Source organism: Coenobita brevimanus, chromosome 92 (assembly GCF_032717465.1).
Source record: "Coenobita brevimanus isolate Jiangsu-jjx chromosome 92, ASM3271746v2, whole genome shotgun sequence".
Lineage (NCBI taxonomy): Eukaryota > Metazoa > Arthropoda > Malacostraca > Decapoda > Coenobitidae > Coenobita > Coenobita brevimanus.
The window spans coordinates 37,371,850-37,384,027 of NC_137045.1; the positions used below are offsets into that span (position 1 = coordinate 37,371,850).

General features: G+C 41.3%; 1 protein-coding gene across 1 annotated transcript; it reads left to right on the plus strand.

The window, feature by feature from the left end:
* Nucleotides 1-4,423: 4,423 nt before the first annotated feature.
* LOC145412198 (uncharacterized) lies at nucleotides 4,424-9,295 on the plus strand. Its single transcript, XM_080282124.1, has 2 exons — nucleotides 4,424-7,666; nucleotides 8,186-9,295. Exons 1-2 carry the CDS (start codon nucleotides 4,424-4,426, stop codon nucleotides 9,293-9,295), a joined length of 4,353 nt encoding a protein of 1,450 aa, XP_080138250.1.
* The last annotated feature ends 2,883 nt before the right edge of the window (nucleotides 9,296-12,178 follow it).

Consider the following 12,178-nt stretch of genomic DNA (forward strand, 5'->3'; position numbering starts at 1 on the left):
ACTTTTTTTTTATGATAGTAATATGAAGCACACAACAAAAGTGCATGAGAAGGAAAGATACTCGCTGCTGCCTGATGAGAAATAAGTCATCATCATCATCCGGACCTCCTTTCCCACCCAAAGGCAGGATGAGGAGTAGCAAAGTCCAGACAGCCCAAACTTGCCCAATCCAATGGGCCACGCTTCCATTCACTCATCATTCAAGCCCCCGGAATCCTGGCTCTATCGGACATGCCAAAAACATTCACCACATTCTGTAGCTTCACATATCGTATCCAACAGAGTCAGTCAAGACGCTGCCACATTAAAAAGGGGTGCCAAAAATCCTTGATCATGCACATCTCCTCACAAAATTCATCCAGCCAGCTCGATCTCGTGTCAGTTCCCTAGCCTCACCGACTTCCAAACCTCTCTTCCTCACACATTCACCAACCATATCTCTTCACCTTCTCCTTGGCCTACCGCGCCTCGTCCTTCCTTCAGATTCGCTCAGATATACATTCTTCACCACTCTATTGTTATCTATTCTCTCAGCATGACCATACCATCTCAGTACACTCTCTTCAATTCTGGTGTCCACCGACTTCCTCACTCCGCATCTTTCACGAATCACATTATTTCGTATCCTATCCACCCTCTGTACTCCACATACATTCCTCAGCAGTCCCATCTCCACTGCTCTTACTCTTGACTTTTCATTTTCATGCCACACCATAGTCTCTCATCCATATGTTAAAGTTGGCACTAACACTCCTTCATGTAAGCCTCGTGCAGCAGCAACACTCAAGCCTCTGTTTCTCATCAAGGCTTTCATTGCACCAGCTACTTTTCTTCCTTGTGTCACTCTACTTTCAACTTCTTTTGCACATTTTCCTCTCTTTTCTATCATTGTACCCAGGTATTTGAACTCTCTCACCAATTCCAGTCTCTCTCCATTCACTGTTACATTGCACTGGGAGTCACCTTCTCTCTCAATAACCATCACTTTACTCTTTTCTACATTTACTCTTAAGGAACGACTCTTACAGACATCAGCAAAACTCTGCACTAGCCTACAAAGTTCTTGTCCGGTACTTGCAAGCAATACTGCATCATCAGCATACAACAAATTTAAGATATTCCATTCATCACCATTGCCATCCCTCTCTCCATTACTCGTGTTTTCTCTTCTCTCATCACCCCATCCATATATACATTAAACAACCATGGGGACATCACACAACCTTGCCGCACGCCCACACTGATTGTGAACCATTCATTTAGATGCCCATTAACCCTGACACATGCTTCACTACCATCATAAAAACTCTCAACGGCACCTAGCAGCTTAGCCTCTACACCGTACATGTGCAAAACTTTCCACACTCCTTTTCTGTCCACTTTGTCATATGCTTTTTCCAGATCTATGAATGCCATAAACACCTTATGGTCCTTCTCACAAGCCTTCTCTACTATCTGTCTCACTGCAAATATTTGGTCCACACATCCTCTGCCACTCCTAAAGCCACCCTGTTCATCACTCACTAGGACTTTTGATATCTCTCTTACTTTCTCTATAATAATTCATCCATATACCTTCCCTACCACAGTCAATAAGCTTATGCCACAATAATTCTTGTACTCACTTCGTTCACCTTTATTTTTGTACAGGGGTACAATCACAGCCTTTTTCCACTCTGCAGGCACAGTTTCACTCATCCATGCCTTCTTACATATCTCCAACAAGCACTTCATTCCATTCTCTCCACTACATTTAAGCATCTCTGCATACACCTCATCAACCCCAGCTGCTTTCCCATTTTTCAGCCGCTTCACAGCACTCTTCACCTGTGCGAGTGTCACGTCTCATGGCACTGCATTCCTTCTCTGCACACCCCCTAAACCAATCATGTTTACAGCTGCTCTGCTCTCTCTATCCCCATTCATCAGGCTTTCAAAATATTCTTTCCATCTGGTTCTTACTTCATCTCCATGAGTTAATAATCTACCACCTGCATCATTCACACCATCCCATTTCTTACCACTTTCACTTCTACATTTCCGCACGTCTTTCCAGAATAACTTTCTATTTTCAGAGTAGTTCGCATTCATTTTTCTTCCTAGATCCTCATTTACCTCCTTTTTCCTCTTTACTAGTCTCTTTATGTGCTTCTTGCTCTCAACATATTCAGTTCTTATTTCAACTGAACCCCTATCCTGTAACCACTTTAGCCACTTCTTCCTCTTTTCCTCCACCGCTCTCTTTACCTCCTCATCCCACCATGCCGTACCTTTCTTCTTTGTTGTTACTCTTGCCACACCACATACCACTTAAGCATTCCTAACTAAGCAATTCCTGTATGCATTCCACAGTCTGTCCAGATCCATTTCATTCCAATTCAGTAATTCTTACTTGTCTTCTACTTTGGTCCTGTATTCATCTGCCATTTCTTTGATCCTCAGCTTCTCAACTTTCAGTCTTTCTCCCTGACTGCTTCTTTCTCTCCTGATCCACCTCACTCCTTTCAGCTTGATCTTGCATACCACAATCATATGGTCTGACAGACCTCCACATCGTCCTCTCACAGCCCTCGTATCAGCAACCATTCCCATCATCGACCTCTCTACGAGCACGTAATCAATCAGGCTTCTTTCAACATGATCCCCGTTCCCTCTATACCATGTATATTTATGTGCATCTCTGTGTTTGAAATACGAGTTACAAATGCACAACCTCCTCTCCTGACACATATCCCTTAGTCTCTTCCCTTTATCATTTTCTCCTGGTACTCCATAGCAACCCATTATGTCATCCTCAGGACCAGTGCCTACTCTTCCATTCATATCCCCCATCACAATCACTTTATAGCTCCTGGGCATTTCTCCCACTACTTCACCCAGCTCATCCCAAAACCTGTCTTTCTCTCTCTCACTCCTGTCCTCACACGGTGCATATGCTACAATCACTACCACTTTCACCTTCTCAAACTTGAAATTGACATACATACATCTCGAGCTAACACATTTGTAGTCTCTCATTCCACTCTGCCACATCTCATTCATCAACAAAGCAACTCCATCCTTGCATCTTCCTCGCCCATTCATTCCCGATCTTACACATTTCACACCCTCCCACTCCTCCACTTCGCACCCTTTCATCTTCGTTTCACACAATGCCATCACAGCTTATCTCGCACTCTTGAAGACATTCACCACTTCCACCCTCTTGCTCTCCTCATTCACACCTCTCACATTCCACATGGCCACACGAGTCTGCCCATTTGGTTGGGGCCCTGGGCAGGTATTGGGCCCTCCGAGGCTCTCTGAAACAACTGCCATGATTAAGTGATTTTGGATAGGGGAATCTGGGGGACACTTAACCCTGCCAGAAACCCCAGTTATATGGTTACCACCCAGCATAGTAAATGGTTTCCTGGGTACAGGAAACCATTTGGCTTGTCACTCAGTGTAGAGATCATATGGCACCGCTACATTGAGTGAGTGGATGATGGGCGCCCCCACCTACCAAAATGAGTAAAAAGAAGTATGGAAAATGGGACACAATTCTGGCAGAGGATTGCAGCTTCACATCAGTTATGAATTCATACGATTGTTGGTTGTTGCTTTCCTGTGAACACTCCTGTGATGGCCAAATCCTAAGTATTGTTGGTGCAGAATCATACTTCTCTTATGTTTGGCCTTAACTTATTACTAGTTATCCAGTAATTGCTTTGAAACTGCACTTCATTTCAGCCACATCCAAAGTTTGGCTTCCATTAAAATGGCATACCATGGACAAAATGTTTGTTAATATTGTCCAAAAGCTGTAATTACAAACATTTACTTAGTCATATTTTATGTGCATTTAGGAGGATAAATTACAAATAAGCAGAAAAGAACTACTTCTCGTAAATCTGCTAACTACAGTGTAAGTAAATGTTAACTTAAAAGTCAGTGTAAATTATTCAGAGAGATTTTGCAGACCCCCTGTCAGTTCTTTGGGGTTTCCAGACCCCTGATTAAGAAACACTGCATTAGAATCTTGATGAATGTTTCTTCATCCTTGCCTCTTTCAGTTCTGGACTTGAAATAATTTTTCTTTGTACCCAAAAATGATTACTGACATTGTCAAATCAACAATGTCCCCCAGTAGCTTCATAATTAATCCTGACACTTCCTTCACATCATGTCGTATTTTGTGATGTCATTCATTTTAAAAATCTTTTAGAAAATTTCATTGTTTTTACCAATTTCTGCATGTGTGTATGAGACAGCTTGGACTGTGATTCAGTGTACTTGTGGCTGAACTGTCTGTTAATGTAGCAAATGTCTCTTTCAGGTACATGATTGACAGTCTGCTCTTCCATGAAAATCTGGTAAATTTTGGTGATTTCAAGAACGTAGTAAGGAATGGGAGGAGAAGAGAGGTGCTATCATCGTCATAATGTTATCCGCCAAACAAATAACCCAGCAAAATGCAACTGAGCAGCAAGTACCAGCTGTGGATGGCTCTAACAGTGTGCATGCTGTGGTAAGTGAGGAATCTACAGCCATGATAAACAAAACTAAAGGGAATATGACTAGAAAAACTGAGAAAGGATATACCTGTGATGAGTGTGGGTCAGTTTCCCAGACTTTGGCCAATTTGAAAAAGCACCTGTTAACTCATTCTGGGGAGAGACCTTTCAAGTGTAATGCTTGTCCGAAGGCATTCAGACAGCGGCACCATTTGACCGACCATCAGCGCACGCACACTGGGGAACGTCCTTTTAAGTGTGACCAATGTGGAACCAGGTTTGTTCAGAGATCCTCACTCACTCTACATAAAAAGAAGCATTCGGGAGTGAAACCTTACACTTGCCACATTTGTAGCAAATCATTTTTTGAAAAAATGAATTTAAAGCTGCATATGAGGATGCACACAGGTGAAAAACCTTATCAGTGTGAAAAATGTGGCCGGGCCTTTTCTACCTCAACAAGATTGAACTTCCATCGAATGATTCACACTGGCGAGAGGAGGTATAAGTGTGAGGAATGTGGAGTTCGCTTTAGAGAAAAGGTTACCCTGCAGCAGCATCGTGGGGTTCATGTTAACCTGGGTCCATTTGTTTGCACTGAGTGTGGCCAAGAATTTTCTCGGCTGGCTGGACTCTCACTGCATCGAAAAGTGCACACACACAAAGATGATTATTTGTATGTCCATGATAAGGAGGCAAACAAAACTTTTGCTTCAGCAGCTCTTGTTAAGTCCCAGAATATAATTGGCAGGGAGAAAGAACATTCTTTGGGAATAGAAAAATGCACATATTCAGATAACAGTACGAATCAGAAGACTAAAGTTGGACAAAAAGAAAATGAAAGCCCCAAGTCACTTGAGGTTGAAACTGACCATGATATATTTTGTTCACCTGACGCATCAACTTCACCATCTTCATTAGCAGCTGACAGTAATTCTTCATCACCAAGAAAACTGACAGTAAATGCTGCAGAGACATATTTACAGAAATTGAAGGAGAACTTGGTGTCCAATTTAAATGATAATGCACATAATTTTGACAGTTACATCCACCCTAATCAAGTAAAAGCTGCCTTAGATAATGGAAAACTACTAGAAACTGAAGATGGTGAAGGAAACACCTTCTTTATAATATTACCACCATCTTTAAAGACTGAAGATGTTATGCTAATGTCTGATTCTGCACAGTCCAGGAGTCACCTGCCATCAAATTCAGTATCAGTACAAAACTCAAATGCTGCAGGTGATGCATCTGGAAGTGAGTCTGTTTTGGGTGGGATTCATTCTTCCCAAGTATGTTCAGGGAAAGTATCTGTCAGTCATGGGAAATCCAATCCAGTTATCACAAATGTCAGTGACAGTGACATGTGTGTGGAGCTGCATGAAGAAGTGCCTGTAGAGGAGCCAAACAACTTTACAGTGGAGGTAAGTCAGAATATTCAAGACTCTGGTTCTGATGGTGGACAGGTGTACTCAATGGAAGTGGGTAAGGAGCTAGAATTGGATATTGGAAGATACTCCAAGGTGAGGAAAGATATTCACCCAGATGGTACCAGCCTTCTTCTGTGGAATGATATTCTGGAACACAATAATGAAATTACTTACATCATAGATGAGGGCTCAGATGATCCTGTGATGATTGACTCTCAGGAGGTACCATGTGTAAATGAACCTGTGAAACCAAAGGAGAAAAGAAATGTAAATTCAGAAGAAGGCAAGAGATGTAGAAAACAGAGAACAGAAGCTGGTAGTAATTCACCAATAAAAATTACTGTGAAGAGCAAAAAGATGAAAGAAAAAAAAATCAGAATGCCAAAAGTTTATAACTGTGGTCAGTGTGGCAAGGAGTGCAAAACTTCCTCAAACTACATTGCCCACATGCGTACCCACTCAGGGGAGCGACCTTATTTTTGCGATTTTTGTAGGCGAGGATTTAAGCAAATTGCACATCTCAGATCACACGTACGAATCCACACAGGAGAGCGGCCATATGTGTGTGACATCTGCAATTTTGCTTTTACTCAGTGCTCAAGATTAAAGTCTCACAAAAAAACACAGCATTCAGAAGCTAAAAAGAAAATTAAGAAGAAAGAAAAGGCTGAACCAGAATATAGACACAGAAGTTTTTACTGCAAAATTTGCAAGAAAACTTTTATAAATGAATGCTATAAGATTGAGCACATGAGGAATCACCGACTTTCCATGCCTTTTTCGTGCAAAATTTGTGGCATTCAGTACAAAAGTAAAGCCAGTCTGCTGAAGCACCGCCTGACACACACTGATTATCAGTGCATATGTGAAGTGTGTGGTGTGAGTTTTGTGGACCTGACTACTCTCCATAACCACCGGACAATGGCACACGAGATCGATGCTGTTGAGAACTGTGGGTCAGACATGTGCATCAGTGTCAAGATTGGAGAAGAGCAAGATTTTGTTGTCATTGTTCCTCCTGTAACTAATAACACAAACAAAGATACTAGTGAAATTGCAGTAAAAGAGGAAGAGGATATAGACATCTTGGAGGCAAGTAATGGGCAGGTACATCACAAGGTGATACAGGTGACTGAGGAAGATGGTTTTGTCAGAAGTCACTTATTAACGAGGCCAGGTGTGGATGAGATGGAGCATCGAAGTGGATATAAATTGCCAGAGATGGAGAAGGATCATTTGGTGGAGTCAGGATCCATTGTGAGAAAGGAAAGGAAAGTTACTGATACTAGATCTACTGATGACTGCACTTCTAAGAATGCGGTTCAGGCATTGAAAGAAGAATTCCACACTACATCAAAACCATTGGAAAAAATAAAAGAAGAACAAGATGAAAAAAATTATAAAACCATAATTGATGAATGTGGTAAAAAGATTTGGGCATGCAAGCTTTGTGATAAGACTTTTCTACAATCATCCAACCTGCACAGCCATTTAAGGATGCACACTGGGGAGAGACCATATGAATGCAATGTTTGTGGCAAGGCATTTAAACAGATCACACATTTAAAAGATCATATGAGTAGACACACAGGTTTCAAACCTTACAAATGTAGTGCCTGTTCCTCTTGTTTTGCTCAGAGATCTGCAGTAATGCGTCATATTAAACATGTGCACCATGGCAAAGCCTCTGCTTTAAAAATCTCACAACAAATAGGAAAAGGAAAAGAAAATGGTGATAAGGTAAAGGAAAGGGAATTAGATACAAAAAACAGAAAAGTTATCACGAATGAAAGTAATAACCCCAGTTCCTCAGGAATGAAAGCTTGTGACATTTGCAAAACATCACACACACAGACCCATGAAGAATGTTCTTTTAATTGTAAGTATTGTAGTGGTACTTTTAAGCAGAGGCCTCTTTTAGAATCACACGAGTGCATTCACAGTTGTGTGAAATCGTGTGTGTGCGATTGTGAAGTGGCAGCACAGTCAAAAGACAAGAGTCACTCAGATAGATGTATTGCAGAACAAGAAGCTGGTAATACAGCCTCCACAAAATGTGCCTGTGGACCTTCCTGTAATCTTTTGTGGAATAATAATAAAACTTGTGGCTGTGGTAGCAGTGACAGCATACATAATGTAGACAGTGGTAGGGAAAATGAGAATGAAAAAATAATGCACAATGAGCAGAAGAATGCAATCAGGCAGGGAGAGAGTGAGAGAGAGCATATGAAAGAAAAATTTAGTTGCTGCAATTGTCAGGCAACTTTCCCTGACATTTCCTCACTGAAGAGCCACCTCCTTGTACATTACAGTAATTTGAGTGAAGTATGTGATGCTTGTGGCATGGTTTTCAGGAGGGCATCTGCTTTAAAATTTCATCAGAGTGTCAAGCATGGAAGAGTAGATGAAAGATATAGAGATTATAATGTTACTGATGAAATGGATATCAAGGAGGAACCATGTGGTCAGACAGGGTCAGAACTGGGACAGTTAGGTGCTGAATTTGGAAGTGATGGAGAGCAGATAAAGGAAACTGAGTTCGAAAGCTGTGATGAGCAAGAGGAAGAAGGTTTCCATGTGTCTAATAAGAAAATATATGATGACAAAGTACTGTTTTCAACAAAACAAATGACTGTTAGTGAAAATGCCGATGATGGCCAAAGTCCTATAAAAATTGAACCATTGGAGTCAACACAGAGTGGAGAGTATGCTTGTAGGAGCTGTCAGAAGGTTTTCAGCAGACTTTCAAAGTTGAGGAACCATGAGGCTATGTGGTGTAAAGGTTTAGAGGATCTTGGTCAGGATAATGATGTCAGTGTGACCAATCAGGAACAGTCCTTACAACAAATTAATTATCATGCAACTAAGAAAAAAGAAAAGTCCAGGAAGAAAAGAAAATATTCCAGTGATGATGATACCGGTACTGATTCTGATATTTCTGAAGAAAAATACATTGAAGCTGAGACCTCCCACCCTGAATATGGTTTTGAAGTGAAAACTGAGGAGGACTCAATTTCTTCTGAGATATTGTGTGCTAGCAAGCAAGAAAAACCTACCTTACGCAAGAAGAAGAATGAGTTAACAGGGGGAAAATGTAGAAATGTAAATACTCCTCTGTATTGCAAAATCTGCAGAAAACAGTACACAAAGGTGAATTCTTATAAGGTGCACATGTCAGCTCACTTGAACAAGCGACCATTCAAATGTGACCAGTGTTTTCAGGCATTTAACCAGAAGGCGCACCTAACCAGTCACTACCGGAGGCACACTGGAGAGCGACCATACAAGTGTCATCTCTGCCCAAGAGCTTTCACTCAGCCACACTGCCTCAAGTCTCACATTAAGAGGCTGCACTCACTAAATTCTTGAGGAACACTTTAATGATCAAGTTACAACTATAATGATATATTTATTTATAATCCCAGATTTGATGGACTAACAGTAGTCTAGCCTTGGGACTTGACACTCAGAAGTGGGCAAGCTGGGATTCAAAAGTTTATTGTACTGTTAGCCAGTTAGTGTATTGTAAGAACCATAAAACTGAGTGTGCAGAGGTTGGACATTAAAATTTTTTCATCCACTCACTTGATGTAGTGTTGGCTACTTCTTCCTTTCCCATTCTCTGCCCTCACCTCTTCCTACTCTTCCCTTTCCTCCCAGTCACATTTTATTAGCTACTCTTTCCACTTCAGGTGGCTCTGCACTGAGTGGCAAGCCCAATGGTTTCCTGTAAACCAGGAAACCTTTACAATGCTGGGTCATAACTATATAACCAAATTATGGGGTGAATTGGAGCCTGCTATGGTGCCACTCTTAATTGGATGGAGAGACACAAGTGCGGCATCCATCCAAGAACCAAACCTCCACAGCTGACAGCGTCTCACCACACCTTGCTGTGAGAAAGCACTGTCATCTTCAAGGGAACATTGGTTCACTGCATGGGACAGACCTGCAGGGGCCATTGCATGCCTGCAGTTGATGGGTCTGCTCAGCCAGACAGACTGGGATTGATTAACAGTAACTTGTGTTATCTTTTCTGCATTACTTTTCCAAGTTTACCAGTAGCTAGGTCATGTGTAATAACAGTTAGCACCCATGGCTAACCTTACTGAGACAACAACTAAAGGACCATCAGGATGATGTGAGGTTGGAATAAAGTTTTGTTACATACAGTAACTCTCATAGTAGCTGTAGAGGACTTTTGTTTTCATGTTAAAGGCTCTTCCTGTATTTTTATGTTTCTGACTGTTGGGACCACATTTTTAGTGTACTGAGCTTTGTGCACAGAAGCATGTAGGCAATCATTTCATTGGAGGGGGGGGGGAAGGAGTTTGCCCTGAAAATGCTCGAAGTTGCCTTGATCTCCAAATACAACTAAATATGCATTGCACAGAAAAAGGAATATATACAAAAAGATCGTTTTGTATCATATCATTTATAAAGGCTCCAACATGCTTGCATGCTTTGACTTTGGTCACCTAATGGCGGCTGTCCATCTGACAGCCTCCTGGTAGTGCTGCTCTCAGGTGTCTGCCCTTTCCTCTCCTTCCTTCCTCCTCTGTCTTTCTTTATTTCATTCTTTCCTCGTCCTTCTGCCTATGGGTGACTTTACACTCCCTCTTGTGTCTGTCTTTCCTTTATTCTTTCCTGTTCCTTCTGCCTATGGGTGACTCTACACTGAGTGACGAGTCAAATGGTTTCCTGTACAGCAGGAAACCATTTACTATGCTGGGTGGTAACCATGTAACCAAATTATGGCACCTGGTGGTTTAGTGAGTAATTGCGTTGCTCCAATTGGATTGATCTGATGAAGGTTTATATCCAGTGGTTGGTTGGAGTTATTGCTTGCATAATGCCACTTAGGGATGAGTGAGGTTTGTCACTGCCTAGCCCCGGGCTCCTACGCTCCTCATGGGGCAACGTAGGATTGGATGATGATATATACTGTATATATATATATATATATATATACTGTATATATTAGTATATACAGTATATAAAAAGGTCAAAAAATGTAAGTGCTTAAAATCTCATATTCAGATTTGTATTCACATGAAAAGTGTTTGAGTTATGAATACTCGTATATGTGTATCAGAACAAAATGGAAACAGATCAGTTTACCATCACACATTAAGGAGAATATCTACTTAATAATGCAAGGACTCAAATAACTTTATCCATAATTCCTTTTAAAGGTACCACTGCACTATCAGAATAATTTGTCCTGGATTATCAGCTTTTTCTTCACTCTCATCTTAAATGTCAGGACCAACTTGCATAGCCCTGGGCTCCTACATTCCTCATGGGGCAACGTAGGATTGGATGATGGATGGATGGATGCTTTGAGAAGGAAATGTTTTCTTATTCCACTCTCCCAGACTCCCCACCTCGTATAAGTATGCTTGTGCAGTACAATATAATTAGTAATAAACGTGATCAACTTTACAAGAAACTAAAAAATGTATGTATTGCATATTATTTTTCTTGTTCATTTTCATTGGTGATCCTAATCTAAATTATGGTGTTGTCAGAATATAATTAGAAGAAATAGAAAAGTTTGTGGAGCACTGATGCAGCATTTCATCATCCTTTAATGTGATAAAAGTACTTTAGTATATACTGTCACTGTGCGGCTTAACTTGCCATAAAGACAACAGAACCAAACTGCAGTCACAGTAATGGAATTCAAATCCATCCATCCATCCGTCATCCAATCCTACATTGCCCCATGAGGAGCGTAGAAGCCTGGGGCTAGGCAGTTGGTCGTGACATTTAAGATGAGAGTGACCAACCTCACTCATCCGTGAGTGGCATTATGTGAGCAATAAACCCCAACCACCCCTTGGATATAAACCTTCACTGGCTCAATCCGATTGGAGCACAATAATTACCCACTAAACCACCAGGTGCCAAAATTTGGTTATATGGCTACCATCCAGAGTAGTAAATGGTTTCTTGGTGTACAGGAAACCATTTGGCTTGTCACGCAGTGTAGAGTCACCCATGGGCAGAAGGAAGAGGAAAGAATGAAGGAATGAAAGATACAAGAGGGAGTGTAAAGTCACCCGCAGGCAGAAAGACGAGGAAAGAATGAACGAAAGAAAGACAGAAGTTGATGGAAGGAAAGAAGGATGGAGGAGAGGACAGGGCAGACACCCAAGAGCAGCACTACATTGAATGAGTGGGTGGTGACTGCCCCCAACAAATAATGATTTAAATTTTGAGTACATAATTGTTTTGTATGTAGAAAAT